General features: G+C 41.7%; 1 protein-coding gene across 4 annotated transcripts in view; it reads right to left on the reverse strand.

Annotated features, from left to right (window-relative positions):
- The window catches only part of LOC106725231 (cell cycle control protein 50C-like), a 26583-nt gene extending 11477 nt beyond the window's left edge, over nt 1-15106 (reverse strand). For 3 of the 4 annotated variants that reach the window (XR_001361103.1, XR_001361101.1, XM_014535591.1), the window contains exons 1-5: nt 14659-15106; nt 11847-11957; nt 5510-5611; nt 3374-3461; nt 2818-2958 (exon numbers count right to left, since the gene is read on the reverse strand). Coding sequence is in view for 1 of the 4 variants with exons in the window: in XM_014535591.1 (XP_014391077.1) it covers nt 2818-2958; nt 3374-3461; nt 5510-5611; nt 11847-11957; nt 14659-14850 (634 nt within the window). In the remaining 3 variants the exon portion in view is untranslated. The remainder of the gene's footprint in view (nt 1-2817; nt 2959-3373; nt 3462-5509; nt 5612-11846; nt 11958-14658) is intronic. The other variant, XR_001361102.1, reaches the window with a different exon arrangement.
- Between the last annotated feature and the right edge of the window lie 3429 nt (nt 15107-18535).

The following is an 18535-nucleotide window of genomic DNA, read 5'->3' on the forward strand; positions in this document are numbered from 1 at the left end:
CTTTAAGAAGAGGAAGAAGAAAAAAAAGGTAAAGATAAAAATTATGAACAACAAATACATATCTATCAACAAGTGAATCTAAAAATCAAGTGAATAAAAAATCTGATGAACGGAATAAACTGGCGAGTATAATAGAATCAGGGGCATAGAAAGGGAATGGACTGACAATTCTAGGGGGGAAAGGAGCATTGGGGGTACGGGAAGAGACTGGACAAAAATTGTATACCTATGGATGAGGACAGTGGGGGCGCGTAAGGGCAGAGGGTGGGGTGGGAACCGGGTGGAGGGGAACTATGGGGGGGAAAAAGAGGAACAACTGTAATAATCTGAACAATAAAGATTTAATTAAAAAGAAACTGCTACATAACCTCAGAATCTACTTCAAAGGTTTGTGCTTATTTTTTTTAAAAGAGTGTATCCAAAGACAATGCTTTACCTTGTGCAGCTATAGAGGGCCCATTTATTTCATTATGTGGGCATGGATTGACTTTCCATTTAGATCAAATGAGTTTCCTTCTAGTTACGCTTTTTTATTTGATTTTTTTTTAAATAATCAAAAGAAACCTTTAATGTGTTGGCTCCATTAGCACAAAAGAACTTTGTAAACAGTTCAATGAGGCCAGTTTTACATCAGTGTCTTCAGATGCTTCAAATAGAAAATCAGAATAAGTTAATTATAATAATGGCTTAATTTTTTTGTTTGATTCTTTATGGAATCAGAGCAAAGCTTTTTGATATTCAATCTTGGAAGATAAAACCTCTGACATTAAAATAAATATTACTATAAAGTCAGTTTACAAATTCCATAATTGAATGTAAATTTTTTGGTTTTGTAGTGATAGCATAAATGCAAATTTGGTGGAACACAACATCTGAGTAAAGATAATTTTCTTAGTTAATTGGGAAATTTAAAGAGAAATGTTCCCATCCAGTGTGGCTCAGTGGTTGAGCATCAACCTATGAACCAGGAGGTCACAGTTTAATTCCTGGTCAGGGCACATGCCTGGTTTGCAGGCTCAAGCCCAGTGCAGGAGGCAGTCAATCAATGATTCTCTCTCACCATTGATGTTTTTATCCCTCTTTTCCCCTCCCTTCCTCTCTGAAATTAATAAAATTATATTTAAAAAAAGAGAAAAATGTGCTTAAAATTGTTTGAGGTATGTATATAATTCACAATTATACCTAAAGAAGCTATGATATTTTATTAATCAAAATAAGAGTTGTATGTTGTGCAAAGTTGAGTATTTTTATATATTCATAGAGAAACTAAACTGTAAAATTTTTAAAATTCTTTATTGTTGAAAGTATTACATATGTTCCTCCCCCCCACAGCCCCCCATTGAACTCTCCCAGCCTGCCCCTGCCCCCTTAAATTGCAAAATTTTTACAAGGACACGGATGCTAAATGAAAAATATTCTTTAGCATGGTATATATGTGGTCTGTTTTTTTACACATCAACCAGAATTTTAGAAATATTTGAGCTCTTAAAGAACTATTTTGTATGTCAACTGATGTGTCCTATAATGATCATGAACTTTTTTTGATAAATGAGCCATCTAACTTCTGGTTGACTTTTGTTCAAAATAGTTGAAAAAAATTTTAAGTATCTGAAATATGGAATGCCAAAAAACTTTAGTTTTTGAAGATTTAGTATATAGCAAACAAGAAGATATTGAAACTTACCTCTATAAAAGCAAGGGAATAATTTAAAATATAAAATAATGAGAGCTCAAAATTGTATAAGATTTAAGTTTAAATTATATAATTGTGCTTTAGAATATCTCAATGTATATTTTGATGAAGCTCCTATTTTTAACTTAGTAAAATTTTCTGCTCTACCAGAATTAAATGAGATCAAGATGTTGTAGCATTTAAATTTAGTAATACATTCAAAAGAATCATAAATAGAAAAAAATGAAGTCGAAAAGACACTACCTATGAAAATATTTGGGTCACAATGTTAGTATATTTCAATAGAAAAGCACTGAAACTGAGAATATCCCCCATTTTGTAAAATTGGCTGTGAGCATAATAGGTACACCTCAGCACCTGTACATATTTTCTCAATTAAAAAAATTACGGTTAAAAGAGAAGGATTAATTAAAGGTGTTAACAAATTCAAATTGACTAACCATAAAATGCAACTTTAAAAAAGATTGTGGATAATTTTGTGAAAGTTAAAAAGAATATTTTAATAAAATATTTTTTACACGAATAAAAATTTATTAGAAAAATACAGAGGCATGTAATGAAGACAGATACGGCTAAAAAACTTATTAAAGTATGTGACTATGTATCCAAAATTATTATTCTGCTTATGTTATCTTTTAATATTTAGGTAATAAAGGAGTTTTTTAGGTTGGCTTAATGTACACAGATGTATTATTTTAAATAGTTTCATTTTAAAGGAGTTTGTAATAGAATTATTTATAGGTCTACCAAAATAATGTTAATTTATTGATCAATAAATAAAAATTTTAAAGAAATATATCTGTAGTAATTCTGGTGCCCCCTTTTATTCTCAAAAGTAAACCATCTCAGACAATAAATTACGTGGTCACCCTAATTTTATATGAAGCAACCAGTTTCTTAAAACATTGCCTTTTCACTAATGGTAAACTGGACGGAACCAGGGCAACAATTATTTCATGTTTCTAACAGGTATGTGATAGAGGTGCCCACAGGTATGGAAAGCTAAAACAAAAAGGACGTCAACAAAGAAGGAAAGAAGAGGAAACCATAATTATTTCCTCACACGTAAACACCAAAGTTTCTACAAAGAGATAAAAAACATTACACTAATGTATGGCTCTTACCTGCAAATGCACTAGGAAGATCATTGGAAGTTGGATTCTGAAACTTGATGAACTTGTCTGACCACCATGTAATTCCACTTGATAGCATTGGGACTTTGATATATATAGATGAATTAATATTATATAAAAGAATGATGGTGTCTGTAAAGAAATTAAAAATTGTGTTAGAGATGTAAGCAAGTAATTTTGCACGCTCTGATACGCAAAGCTAGACATGACAAATAAACCAGGGTTTTAGCAGACTCTCAACATGCCTACATGCTATAGATGCTGGAATTACAATACTATTTCTATATGAAATATCTTGCCAAGGCACCAATGATTGAAAATACTCTTAAGCTCCATTGAACTCATGTCCCTAACCACTTTGAAACTCTAGTAAGAAAGAACTTACTTGCAAATGAAATACAGTAAGTCAGTGGATAATGAATACAAAATTATTTAAAAAAAAAAACCTCACACAAACCTGCCATTCTGCTACAGAGATGATCTTCTGAATGTTTAGTTACACACTTATAAAAGGGCACACCATGGAGAGAGAAAAAAAATCACCTACCATTGAACATGCTGTTGGCGATAGCTCCACAAGGACAGATGGGGGTTCCATTGTGGGTCGTTTTGAATGAATCACAGCGTTCAACATCCTGGATATAAGATGATACACTTTTGAGAAGTGCTTTTGCTCAACTCCCTTAGAATGTTGAGAGTGAGAACACTGGCAATGTAAACCTTCCTGCCCTGATTTATTGGCACAGACCAAGATTATGGTCTACTCACTGGTTTTTCCCAGGCTTCCAGCTCACTTAGGCTAGAAAAATCTTTGTGTTTTGGAGGGGTGTGTGTGTGTGCGCGCGCACGCGGGCAGTTTTTTTCCCCTCATTAACAATACATAGTATAGCAAATATGTCTGTAAGAAGGAACTTTACCTTACTGGCTGTGCTAAATATCACCCTAAGTCTACACTGGAATACATTTTAAAACCTGTTTTTATTGAAGTGCAATTTATATTCCAAAAGTATAAAAGTCATCAATCTATAGCTAGATGACTTACTAGTATCTACCTAAGAACCAGAATATATTTTTATTTTTTATTTTTATTTTTATTTTTAAAAAATATATTTTATTAATTTTTTACAGAGAGGAAGGGAGAGAGATAGAGAGTTAGAAATATTGATGAGAGAGAAACATCGATCAGCTGCCTCCTGCACATCTCCTACTGGGGATGTGCCCGCAACCCAGGTACATGCCCTTGACCAGAATCGAACCTGGGACCTTTCGGTCCGCAGGCTGACACTCTATCCACTGAGCCAAACCGGTTTCGGCCAGAATATATTTTTAAAAGAATGGTCGCTAAAAATCATTTATTACTTTAATATAATAATGTCAGTATAAAAAACAGTTTTCTCCTTGTTTTTCTTGTTGGCATGCTAAATATCATCTATCAAGAATAAAGTTTTGCAATCCTAGGACTGCAAGGGTATTCAATTAAATCAAAGGCTTTTATTCAAGTGGAGCCCAACTTCCTTAAACTTGGCTAGATTGACGGCCCCAATTATAGGAAAGACACTGCTAGACACTGTGAGCCAGACTAAGACAAATCCCTCAGAGTTAAAATTTGATTTTACAAATACAATTATTTCCCAGCAATACTAGGAGATATGTTTTCCTAGGGGTTGTGGTAGGCATCAAAGTCATGTGATTTCAAAGCAAATCCATGAAGCATAATTTAAAATTGGAGCCAGTGAGCGTATTTAGGTGTGTGTGCATACTGGGCATGTGAAAGGATGAGACTGGTTCTCTGTGGTCCAGCTCCCGGGGTTTTCGTCTTTTTATCCTTAGGATGTAGCACAGTACAAAATGGTATCAAAATGTATCAAAATGGTTGGTGATTCCATCAACTAAAATGGGCAACTTTAAAGATAATCACAGAAATTACAGGTAAGGGAATAATACTAAAATCTAATCAATGCGTCAACCTAGTATACCATCAACTTTAACAGAAACATAAAATCCTGATTGCGGTTGAAAGATACTTGAAGATTTACCCTTCTGACACATTCATTATTACCAAGATTTGGACAATTCAATATGTATCCAATTTTAATGTAAAATTCTGTCAAATAAAAAAAATGGTTGGTGCATGAAAGGATACACCTTTTTAATCAGGCAAGATTCACATTACTGCTCTGAAGAGGGAAAGTAACTCCTTTTCTCAATAGCAGTTATCCTGAATACACAGCCTCTTCAGTTTATGCAAGAAGGAAATGAACATTTCTATCTGTAAAACCTCAGCTTTTGAGTTAATTTTCCATATTCTCTTTTAGACTGAAAAATCCATCTGGTTTAAAGAAAAAAAAAAGGAGCCTGGCCAGTGTGCTCAGTGGTTAGAAAATTGGTCTGCCCACTGGAAGGTTGTGGGTTCAATTCCCAGTCAAGGATTGGGGTGCATGCATGAAGCAACCAATGGATGTGTCTCTCTCACATCGATGTTTCTCTCTCTCTCTCTTTCTCTCTCTCTCTCTCTCTCTCTCTCTCTCTCTCTCTCTCTCTCTCTCTCTCTCTCTCTCTCTCTCTCTCTCTCTCTCTCTCTCTCTCTCCTCTTCCTCCCATTTCCTGGAAGGAAAAAATATCCTCAATCTTAGGGTGAAGATTAAAAAAAAAGGATATTATGCCAAAGTAAATAAAGCCTTACCTTTATATTTCTACCCATCAGTTGGCTATTACTTCTGGATAGAATATAATGATAGAGGTTCTGATGGAAGCCATATAATTTGTAGTACATATAAACATTACCCTGTAAAGGAGAACAGTGAAAAGTAAGAAGAGAGTAAGAAAAATAAACTGGAATATTAATAAACATAAGACTTTCAAAATATAAAAAGTGGTAAATAAAAAATTATGGAAACAAAGTTTTTTATATCAAATAGAAAACCCAAAAAATCATTATTAAAAATCAGTGTTGGAACCCTGCGGGGGAGGTTAGCTTGGTTGGTTGAAGGGTTGTCCCATACACCAAAAGGTTGTGAGTTTGATTCCCGGTCAGGACACATACCTGGTTTTCGGTTTGATTCCCTGGTTGGGGCATGTATGGGAGGCAACTGGTTAATGTTTCTCTCTCACATTGACATTTTTCTTTCTCTCTCTCTCCCACTTCCTCTCTCTAAAATCAATAAAACATAGCCTTGGGTGAGAATTAAGAAAAGAAAACAGTGTTGCTCGCCCGAATAAAAAAAATCAGTGTTGGATATAATATTAAATGCCAGCTGGAATTGAAAAGTAATTAAAATCCTATATAATAAAGAGGGAATATGCTAATTGACCATCATGCCCTCATAAGAGGGCAGTGCCCACAGCCACAAGATGGCAGCACCCAGTTTCCTCAGCCCTGCTGGGGGCCTCTGGTCCTCCTGCACCCCCCACTGACTAAGGCTCAGGCAACCAGGGCTGGCCGAGGCGCAGGCAGGCCTCGGATGGCAGCTGCCCAGCCACCCAGGGCCGGCCCGAGGCTCAGGTAACCAGGGCTGGCCAAGGCTTGTGCTGCCGGCAGTGGCAGCAGCAGAGGTGTGATGGGGGCATCCCCTTCCCCTGATTGCCGGGTTGCCTCCCACCCCTGAGGGCTCCCGGACTGTGAGAGGGGGCAGGCCGGGCTGAGGGACCCCCCCCCACTGCATGAATTTTCATGCACCGGGCCTCTAGTAAAAAAAATAAAATAAAAATCAGTGTTGGAAAATCCTGGTCTATAAAGCATTATTAAAATAGCCAAATAACTTATTTTTAATGTTTTTATAAGGGCTACTGCATTCCTGCCTTGAAAATATTTTTATAACTGGGCTTTGTATTCTCAATATGTAAAATTTGATTTTACAAATACAGTTATTTCCCAGCAATACTAGGAGATATGTTTTCCTAGGGGTTGTGGTAGGCATCAAAGTCATGTGATTTCAAAGCAAATCCATGAAGCATAATTTAAAATTGGAGCCAGTGAGCGTATTTAGGTGTGTGTGCATACTGGGCATGTGAAAGGATGAGACTGGTTCTCTGTGGTCCAGCTCCCGGGGTTTTCATCTTTTTATCCTTAGAATGTAGCATAGTACCTGGCGTATAGTACCTGCTCCAGAAATGGCAAACCCCTTGGAAAAAAGATGGAATAATTCACTGATCAAAAAAAAGGTGATTTTCACTTTAGTTTTAAGTAGCCTTGTTGCCATGAGAGACATGCCTTTTCATGGGTTCTGCTGTATGAGGCTGCCCAGTCATAGGCCACTTCCATGCTTCCACCTTTATGGTAACACTAGAGGCCCAGTGAATGAAACTCGTGCATGGTGGGGGCGGGGGGTCCCTCAGCCTGGCCTGCACCCTCTCCAATCTGGGATCCCCTGTGGGATTGGGTCTAAACCGGCAGTCGGACATCCCTCTCGCAATCTCGAACCGCTGGCTCCTAATTGCTCATCTGTCTGTGTGCCTGATCGCCCCTAACCACTCTGCTTGCTGGCCTGATGCCCCTAACTGCTCCCCTGCCTGCCTGACCGCCCCTAACTGTCTCTGCCTGATGGCCTGATGCCCCTAACTGCTCCCCTGCCTGCCTGATTGCCCCTAACTGCTCCTTTGCCAGCCTGATTGCCCCCTGATCACCACCTAACTGCTCTCCACTGCCGGCCTGATCGCCCCCTAACTGCCTCTGCCTCGGCCCCTGCCATTGTGGCTTTGTTTGGAAGGACATCTGGAAGACGTCTGGTCTAATTAGCATATTACCCTTTTATTAGTATAGATACCAAGCCCCTGGAAATTCTCTGGGCAGACTTGATACAGATTTTACTAACAGCATATATATTGCTAATGTAGCTGTTTATTATTAATATATGAGCTACCTCCAAAATAATGAGGCCTGTGTCCAAAACTATATGACGGCTTCATTTATTTAAAGTGCCTCCCACAAGTTATGTGCTATGTTCTGTGCCAGAAATACAGAAGTATTCCTTTACAATTCCCCGAGTAAATTTTCTTACACTATGCAAAAAACAGCATTTGGAAAGGATGTTGGCCCCACCCTAAAAACCTTTAAGAGGATGAGTATGGAAAATGGGAGCTGGTACCAGGGCAGACTGGAAATAAAGGTCATGGTAAGTGCGGCCAGTTACAGAAAACAATGAAAGCCAGTGAGCTTAATCACTTGTAAGAGAAAAATCTTTGGAACACCAAGAAGGGAGATGCTGGGCCATGACAGAGGCAGGCTGCAGCATAATAAACACCGAGCCTGGATGTGAAGGTGGATAAGCCAGGCGTAGCGAGAATGACTGATTACATTTCCTCACCCAAAGGGGAAACCTCTATTGTTGACCCTTAACTACAGAAAATATGAAGTCCACAGAAAGGAATTTACCATACATTTTCTTGGAAGCTAAAAAGAGAATTCTACTTACCCAAAGTGATATGTTTATATAAATGATAAAATAAACAGGCAGAGAACACACCACATTAGGGAGAGGAGTGTTTTCATAACCTTTTTTCAATGATTCTTTGTCCAAGTTTTTGCTTAACAAGGCCTTAAAGTCCATCACCTCTTTGGTTAGCCCTGGCGGCACATACTTTTTGGCATTTCTTCTCTTTACACCAGTGGCACTTGGTGCAGGACTCCGAATTTAAGGCAGAGTCTCACGTGGGTTCATCACCAAGCTCACACCATACGTGCTGACTGGCGAGTGAAAGGCCCTGTAATTGCTCTAAGCAGTTGGTTGGATTTGTACGGGAAAGCCTTTGCCTGAAAGGAATGGTTAGCAGCTGTAATACTTCCTTTGCTTTAGGGCTTCAAAGGATGCAGACAGATGGGAACTGAAGCCCTTTAAAGGTTTTGTCCTTTGGATCTTTTTCTTAAAAATGTGTAAGTACTCTGAGCCCCCCCAAGAAAGAACAACCCTGCTTGACAAATTGATTTCAAGTTTTCTGACTTCCAGAACTGTGAGAGAATAAATTTCTGTTGTTGTAAGCCTCCCCTCTAAATTAAGTGACTCAAACTTTTACTTTGGGGGGCAGCATGGAGAACTGAGGAAGCCAAGAAAGGGTACACCTGTAGAGAACTAGAATTTTGACCTACAATAAAAGAATACATTTGTAAAACTTCCCCCACTGACTTTATATAGATTTCAGTTATAACCCAGGTACAACTCAGTAATTTCCTTGTAATTTATACCTGACTTACAAAAATGATTAGAGCTACCCATAATCAATACAGATGTCTTCAGAATATTATCGATACCAACATGCTATCTTATGGGGTCAAGGGGAAAATAAGAAAGATACAACATAAAACCAAAAACGGCCAGCTGGCGTGGCTTAGTGGTTGAGCATCAACCTATGAACCAGAAGGTCAGAGCACATGCCGGGGTTGCAGGCTTGGTCCCCAGTAGGGGGCATGCAGAAGGCAGCCGATGAAGATTCTCTCTCATCATTGATGTTTCTATCTCTCTCTCCCTCTCCCTTTCTGAAATCAAAAAAATATATTTAAAAAAGAAAGAAATGAACTTATAATTAGCCTTAAAAACATAAAACCTAAGCCCCCCTAGAACATAGAGCCATATAATTTAGCACTTTATTTTTCCTCCATTCCTTTACTATTCTAGAAAGTGTTTCCTGAGCATCTACCATGCAAAATATACAGTGCTATGCACCGTGGAGGAAGCAAAGATTCATGTACTCATTCAATAAACATTAATCGAGCCAAGCATTGTTACGGGGGTTTGGGATACAACAGTACAGTGAAAGACAACAAACAATACATCTATATAATAAACTTTTAATTTATATAGTATATTAGAGGTGATAAGTACTATGGAAAAAATTGAACTTACAGCAAAGTAACAAGGATCAGGAGTGCAGGGGTGGAGTAAGTAGACAGGCTACAGCAAGAAATAGGTTGGCCAGCAAAGGCCTTACTGAGGTGAGAACTGAGCCAAGATCTGAAGGAGGCAGGGGAGTTAGACAAGTGGATAGCAAGGACGGGGAGCAGCACAAGAATATGCCCAACTTGTCTGAGGAATGAGGAGCCCACTGTGGTTGGTGTGGGGGTAGGTGGAAGAGAATGGAGAGATTAGGTCAGAGAGGAGGCGCGAAGCCAGATCAGGTGGGCCTTGTAAAGCCTCGCACTTGTTCACTCGGTGGAAAGAAGAGCCATTGCAGGAATTTTTAAGCAAAGGAATAACATAATATGACTTGTGCTTTATAAAGCTTACTCTAGCTGCTCTGTTGAGACACTGATGCAAACAGGGAGACCTGTTAGGAGGCTATTGCAGAAAATCAGGTGAGAGTTGGGTGTGGCATGGGGCTAGGTAGCTGGAGCAGATGTGTGGAGAAGTGGGCAGACTCTGGATACATTCTGGAGGCAGAGCAAACAGGGTGGAATGGATGTGAGATGTTTGCAAGCAGGAGGAGTCAAGAATGACTCCTGGGTTTTGGCCTGGGCACCAGAAGGGTGGAGCTGCTGTCAGCTGAGATCGAGAAGTCTGTGGTTGGAATGGGTTTTTTGGGGGGTGGGGAGAAGTGGGTGTCAGGAGTTGTTTTGGAAAAGCTGAGCTTCACATATCTGGTGATCATCCAAATTTTGACATCAGGAAGGCAATTGGAAATACAAGAGTGGATAGTGGAAAGGAGGTTGGGCTAGAGCTATAAGACTGACGGCAATAGTTGGCACTTAAAGCCAAGAGGTTGATGCCGTTCTAAGGGAGCGAGTGCGCATAGCGAGGAGAATGCTGAAGGCTAAGACTAAAACCCTGCAGACCTCAGCAAAGCGTTTGAGGAAGATGGAGGGACAGCAAATAAACCAAAGAAGGGCAGCCAGAGAGCTAGGAGGTTTTCCAAGAGCGCGGTATCCTGAAATCCATGAGAAGGACATGTGTCAGGGATGAGGGAGTGATCCATCACCTGTGTCGGCCGGGCTGACAAGGAACCAAGGACTCCCAGCTGGATTTATCCACATGGAAGACATTGGCAACCTTGCAATTTCACGGAGCCTTCTGAAACCTTCTTAAGAATTACACTACAGTCTAGGACAGTGATGATGAACCTTTTGAGCTCGGCATGTCAGCATTTTGAAAAACCCTAACTTAACTCTGGTGCCGTGTCACATATAGAAATTTTTTGATATTTGCAACCATAGTAAAACAAAGACTTATATTTTTGTTATTTATTTTATATATTTAAATGCCATTTAACAAAGAAAAATCAACCAAAAAAATGAGTTCGTGTGTCACCTCTGACACGCGTGTCATAGGTTCGCCATCACTGGTCTAGAACCTAGCTTCCTTCTTTCTTTTACTCCCTCCTCCACTCCCTCCTTCCTGCTCCCCTTCCCTCTCCTCCACAGGGGCCAGAGCTGTGTTGTCTGACTGCTCTCTCAGTCTCCTCCGGCTCCCTCCCATTTTTTTCTTACAGGCAGTTCCCCCAATAAATCTCTTGCATGTCTAATCCTGTCTTGGCATCTGCTTCTCAGAGGACCTGGACTAACTAACACACGACTTTAATCAGCCCAAGAGCAAGACTCTCTTAATATTTCTTTGGCATTTCTCACTGCCTCTGACAGCCAGGCCAAGACTTGCCCTAGGGATTAGGCAACTGCATATGTAGAATGAGTTGGGGGGTCCCAAGGAGAGTCCCACCAGGTGTGTGACCCTCTGACACGAACTCACTGTGTGACCTTGGTGCAGACACTTAACCTCTCAGCCCATCAATTTTCTCACTATAAAATGAGTGGTTAGGTTCCGTGATCTCTAGCATCCCCTCTTGAGCTGACATTGGAGTAAAACCTGCTTGATTGATGTGAAGAATTATGTGACAACATTGAGTAGAAAAAGAATTGGAAACTTAGAGACAAAGGAGAACAACATTCCAAATGGAAAAAAGGGGTGAGGAGTCGCACATGAACTCAGAACTTTATATATTTTCAGTTTCAGGAAGCACTTGGTGGAAATCATGAACTTACTGCCAGTCTCCTTGGGAGATCAGCATATAGCCAATTGAAGGCTCTTGATTTCACTTACTTCCATTGTCTCTGGCAGGTAAAAAGGAATGGAGCAGGAGCATTTTTTGTCAAAATTAATGGCGTTTTCCCGAAGTTTTGCACAATTTGCACATATATTTGTGTAATTTATCTGTCAGGTAGGAAAAAGAACAATGAAGAGATTTGACTTTGGGTGGTGGACACAATGCAATCTACAGATGATGTATCATAAAACTGCACACTTAAACCTATATAATCTTGTTGAACATTGTCACCTCAATAAATTTAATTAAAAAAACTACATGAGTATATATATCTTAAAACTCAAGCCCTGAGTCCATCAAGGTCAGGCTGTCTGGGTCAAGGGCATGTTGTCTGGCCACGACTGAAGGGCAGCCCAGTGTACAGGGAGATCTTTTGTGATACTCAGGAGGAATGGGCCTTTCATTTTGGGACCTGTAGCATTTTGCCACTGATCTGGAATTCAGTGTTTTTACTGATTCTAGAGGCCCGGTGCACAAAATTCGTGCGGGGGTGGGGGCTGTCCCTTTAGCCCAACCTGCACCCTCTCCAATCCGGGACCCCTCGGGGGATGTCTCATTACTCTCACAATCCAGGACTGCTGGCTCCTAACTGCTTACCTGCCTGCCTGCCTGATCGCTCCTAACTGACTACCCTGCCAGCCTGATCACCCCTAACCACCTCTGCCTGCCAACCAGATTGCCCCTAACTGCCCCGCCCTCCAACCTGGTCACACCCAACTGCCCCCCCACCAGCCTGGTCACCCCCAACGGCCCCCCCCTGCTGGCTTGGTCACCCCACACAGCCTGCTGTTCAGTTGTTTGGTCACCCCTCACTGCCCTGCCCCTGCCAGCCTGGTCGCCCCACGAAGCCAGCTGCTCAGTCATTTGGTAGCCCTCACTAACCCCCCTGCCGGCCTGGTTGCCCCATGCAGCCTGCTTGTTCAGTCATTTGGTCGTCCCTCACTAACCCTCCTGCCGGCCTGGTCACCCCACGCAGCCTGTTTGGTCATCTGTTTGGTTGTTTCGGTTGCGATGGTCACTTATATATCCTATTGTGATAAAGCCTTCTGCCTGGATCATAAAAAGGTGTCATTAGGAAAGTATTAGTCAATGTCTCATAAGAAGTGGGCCTATGGCCTGAGTCTAATCAGCTTTTTGGGGAAGTCACTTCACTGTTTTTCCATTTTATTGTATGGAAAATATGTATACAAATGAATTCTTCTACATGGCATCTAGAGGACGTTATTAAAAATCACCAAACATAGAAAAATAACTATTTCCAAAATGTAGGGTTACTGACATGTGGCATAAATCTGATTTAAAAACGTTGTTACATTCTGTTTTTTAAAAGTTTAATTCTTTGAAAATGGTAGGGTGGACTTTTTTAAAAAAAAGGGGAGTGTGTCCCAAATGAGCAAGTCCTGTGAGCTCTGGCTGAGGGACTCCGTTGTGTGAAGTCACTTATTCCTGGAGAGAGATGCTGGGAGCTGGGAGGGGCAGCAAAAAATACAAGAAGAAAGGCAATAGGAGGAGTGGGACTGAACCGATCTTCTCCTTTCTAAAGTTCTCCTCAGTATTTGCTATAATCCATTCTTTCAACAAGTTTCTGGGCACTGAACAAGGAAGGGGTTGTGGCTACTGTGACCAAGCCAGGCATGGCTGAGCTCTCTGTTCTTACCACACATTGTCTTACCTACTCTATCATTAGCTCACTGAGGGCACAGATCAACTTTGGCTTATCTGCCTCATCTGCCTACCCCACAGAATTCTCAGCACCTCTCACACTCCTGAATGTTAAATCACCGTCCACAGACTTGGCCTTCACAATTTTGCCACTAGCCATGTGGGCAGAGGGAACAGATCAGCTTTCCATGGCTGCCTGTGGAGTAAAGGTCACACAGTCTGGGATGTAGGCAATCTGCTCAGAGATGATGTAAATAAGACATTTCTTCATTCATTAGGCTGAAAAATGGGCACGGCCGATTTAGCCTTAGACCAACTCTCATCTCCCCTCCTCAGACCAGCTTCTGGGGGTCTCATCCTCCAACAGCTTGTTAATCACATTGGCAAGAGGCTTGTGACTGAGGGGTGTGCCCTTAGCATCAGCTTTTCTCACTGAGTAGAACTTGGTTTATTTTGCTAAGTGTCCCTAATAGGCCAGAAAGATTTGGGTTGGTTCTTGCCTTTCCTAGATTGAGTTGAACTCAGAGAGAGTTCATTTGCAAAGGGAAAGACACTATGCTTGAAATGGGCTAAAATAGAAGACCTCTGCCTTTGGCTCTTCACTTTTTTTTTTTTAAGTCCTCACCTGAGGATATGTTTTTATTGATTGGGAGAGGGAGAGAGAGACACATTGATGTGAGAGAAACATTGATCAGTTGCCTCCCATATGTGCCCCGACCAGGGATTGAACCCACAACCTAGGTATGTCCCGTGACTGGGAATTGAACCTGCAACCTGGTGTATGGGATGATTCTCCAACCAACTGAGCCACCCAGGCAGGCAGTCATTTGGCCTTGCCTCTCCTCCCACCCCTATCAAGTGCTTGCTCAGTCCTCTGCCAACACAAAAGCCTGACTTTCCCAGACCCTGTGAACGAGTATGGTTGAGCCGACAGTGTGAGAGTGATTTGTCCTCATGAGGACATAGGGATGAATAAAGCCACCACACACAGGCTCTGTCACCACGGGCACCTGCCCACTGAAACAGGGATGTTACGGTCTCATTTAGTTCCTGTGGAGGGGTTGTGTTCTCAAATGGACCACTCATTCATAGTCCCAAAGCAGAAAATTCTTAGAAATTGCATTAAACACGTAAGAAGAGACAAACCTCTATTTCCTTGGTGCTCTTTGCAGACAATAGAAGGATGATGCCCATGCCCAGGCACAATGCTCCCGTGGCAAAGAAGCCAGAGAGGACCTTGGAGGCTGAGAGCTGCAGCCGGTAGGCTGGCAATCGCTGCTGCTTCAAGGCAGTGTTGTCTGGCAACAGGGACCACCACACCTGGGATGGCCTGTCCATTTTGGTCCTGCAGGTGACTGAGAGACTTTTAAGACATTTATAACATTACTACTCAGAGTCATCCCCCATAATGGAATACTAACTTAAGAATGAAGTGGACTTTCCTTTGTAGTTACAATCTTTCGGCTTCCTGAATTATTTCTCAAACAGGCCTGACATTCAGCAGGAGCACCACTTTCTTCAATCAGCCACTATGAAGTATATTTTACTTAGGTTCAAAAAGCTCGTGCTAACTGCTGTGCTGAGGAGGAACACTCCCCAGCAGGTGACACTGGGAAGCAGCTCTAATGGGATGAGGTGACTAATCCAAGGCAAGACCTTCCTGAAAGCGGGGAAATGAATTTATCTTGGAAAACCTGCCTAAATCCTTGAAAATTAATACACACAAAAAATATAGGACCTTCAGTTTTCCCCCAAATGTAACATGGATATGATTTAAGTTGGGAAAATGCTCTCAGGTTACAACTAACTTTGCTATTTGTGATCCTGAGAGAGAAGCAAACAGGGATTGTAGAACCCAGATGTCTAATCTCAACAGCTTCCATTTTTTTCATCCACAAGAAAGGGTAGAGTAAAAATATGTAGATTAAAACATCTCTCCTAACCTTTCCCAAGTGCATGCTTTGGAGTAGCCCAAATGAGGCAGAAGAAAAAGACAGATAACAATGATATGTTCAATATTATATTACTAGGGCCCAAATGCATGAATTCTTGCACCTTGAAAGGAACTGTGGGCCCCGAGGCTGCGGTGGGCACAGGGGTGGGTCTCGGCCCCTCCTCCACACCCCCACCCCGGCTCCTGGTCCTGTCTGCCGGCAGCCCTGTTCCCGCTGCTGCTGCTCCCATGTGCTGATGGTGCCAGCCCCGCTGGCACCTGCTGACTGCACAGAGTGATTGGGGCCAGTGCCAGCAGCAGTGTGAGCAGTGGCTGCTGCCCTGATCACCCCTCAGGAGCAGGGAGAGGTAGAGAAGCCCTCAGGGGCTATCGGGGCCAGCAGCCGCTGCTTACACCAGCTGATGGTGCCGAGCGATCAGGACTGGCGCTGGGTGCTGGCAGCGGGTGCGAGTGGGGCCATCACCAGGAGCGGGTGTGAGAGATGGGACTGCCGTGCGCGAGAGCAAAGAATTTTCAGTAACCACCAGAGGCTTGTCCCGATGACAGCGACTGGTGCCCTGCCTTGTTCTGGTGCCCCCGCTCATCTGCTCCACCATTCTGCAGTGGCCGACACCTGCCATGTTTCACGTGGGCCTCCTGGTGGTCAGAGCATGTCATAGCGACTGGTTGTTTTAATGTTTGGTCTATTTGCATATTAGCCTTTTATTATATAGGTTGGTGTTATTGGTTTTGTTTTTCACTTATTAGAAATCTATTAAAATCATTTTCATTAGGATGTTAATTACTCCCTTTTCTTTAAGATGAATTTAAGATGTAGAATTAGGATTTAAAAAAAATTAGGTGAGTTTCTAATCCTTCCTCTTTTATACATTAGGGAGGAAAGCCATGATGGACTATTTTATTTTTATTTTTTTATTAAAGAAGGCAATTACTTTGGCAAATGTACCTAGTTTAAAAGAATATAAAATACTAGTAAATGCAAATACATGTAATAGGAGGTTTCCAATTCAGAGTCAGAACTTTCCACTCACAGAACTGGGGAAAAAGCACAATACCAGTGGAAACTCTTCCACGCCATTAGGATCTGGCTTGGAGGTGGTGACGAGTGTAGTGTGGCTGTTGGTATCAGGCAGCCTTGTGTTAGAAGGCAGTAGTGAACACTTCCAGTTTACATCTACTGTTTGTTTTAGTAAATACACATGGTCAAGAGCTTGGGTTTAAAAGCCAGTAAGTCTATAAGATTTGATTAAATGCGCAGTGTTGGCCCGACCAGTGCCGAGGATTGAACCTGCAACCCAGGTACATGCCCTTGACTGGGATTCAAACCCAAGACTCTTTGGTGCCCGATGCTCTATACACTGAGCCACACCAGCTAGGGCTTTCTTGGGCCTTTTATAAAACAACAAAACCAAACCAACCACAGTCCCAAACTAAAGGAGATTCACAGCTAGTATGTTAGGATTTTCCAAAGAAACAGAACCAATAGATTACATACAGGGTGGGGCAAAAGTAGGATTACAGTTGTGAGTACACAAAATAGAGTTTATTCTCATATTATTATTTATTAAGTATTGTATTATTTTCCATACCAACAACTGTAAATCTACTTCTGCAAGAGAGAGAGAGAGAGAGAGACTATAAGGAATTGGCTCACGTGATTATGGAGGAGTTGAGTCTAAACTCTGCAGAGCTGTTGTCCCCGTCTGAAGGCCATCGGCCAGGGAGCTGTCAGTTGGGGGCAGAATTCTTTCTCACTTGATGGGGGGATGGGGGAGGGGGCTCAACCTTTGTTTTATTTGGGCCTTAACTGACAGAATGAGGCCCTCCCACAGTATGGAGGGTAATCTGCTTCACCACAGTCTACTAATTTAAATATTAACCTCATCCAAAAATACCCTCACAGAAACACCCAGAATAGTATTTGATCAACTAACTATCTGGGCACCCTGTGGCCCAGTCAAGTTGACACATAAAATTAACCATCACAGATAGTAAGAAAAATACTTCTGGGGCAACATGCTTGAGAGACCGACCGCCAGATACACATTTTATTTTTAAATTTTTTCAAATACACATTTTATAAGTCTTTTTGTATTTACATATTTCTTGCTTCTAAGTAAACCTATTTTAAGCATACAATTATACTTCATTTGTTCTGCTTTTCAAGTTTCTAGAACAGGGTTCCTCAACTTCAGCAATGTTGACATTTGGTCCAGATGTCTTTGTGGTGAGGGGCTGCCCTGTAGGTTGTAGAATGTGTAGTAGTATCCCTGGCCTCGACCCACTAACTGCCAGTCACTACCCCCCACTACATACCAATAGTATAGTGGCCCCCTAGTTGTGACAACAAAATGTCTCCAGACATGGGGCAAATTCTCCTCTGGTTGAGAACCACTGCTCTAAGCTGATGTGGGCGTGATGATCTGTTGGCAGCTGTTGTGTTGCAGTATCATTAGAAACTTCAGAGCGTACCTTTTTAAGTCCTTGTTTTCATTTTTCTTTAACCTGTATATATACTAATATAGCCTCCTAGGCATTGGCAGTCATTTTATATATTTGGAGTTGCCTCATATTTCACTGCCTTTTCCTATTAACTGCTGGGATGCAAATGTACTAAATATAAGTGTAGAATCAGGAAGTGGTTGTGTGTGGAGTACACTCACACCTACACATAACTTATATGCAAACATAATAATCATGATGGTCTCATTTTTTGGTTTTGGTAAATCAATAGTGGCTTAGTGGATTGGTCTGAATTTTGACATGCATAGACTGGATGTCTCAATTTGCAACTCTGTCCTCTTATATAATCACTAGAGGCCTGGTGCACGAAATTCATGCACAGGTAGGGTCCCTAGGCCTGGCCAGTGATCAGGGCCAATCAGGGCCTTCCGGCTACTGGCTGGGGCCTCCCTTCATTCAGCGCCAGCCCCTGGTGGTAAGCACATGACAGAGCGAGCGATTGAACTCCTGGTCTCCCGGTCTCACTCCAGAGAAGACAATAGACAATTTGCATATTAGGCTTTTATATATATACTAGAGGCCCGGTGCACAAAAATTTGTGCACTG

The sequence above is a fragment of the Myotis brandtii genome, unplaced genomic scaffold, assembly GCF_000412655.1.
Source record: "Myotis brandtii unplaced genomic scaffold, ASM41265v1 scaffold1464, whole genome shotgun sequence".
Taxonomy (NCBI): Eukaryota; Metazoa; Chordata; class Mammalia; order Chiroptera; family Vespertilionidae; genus Myotis; species Myotis brandtii.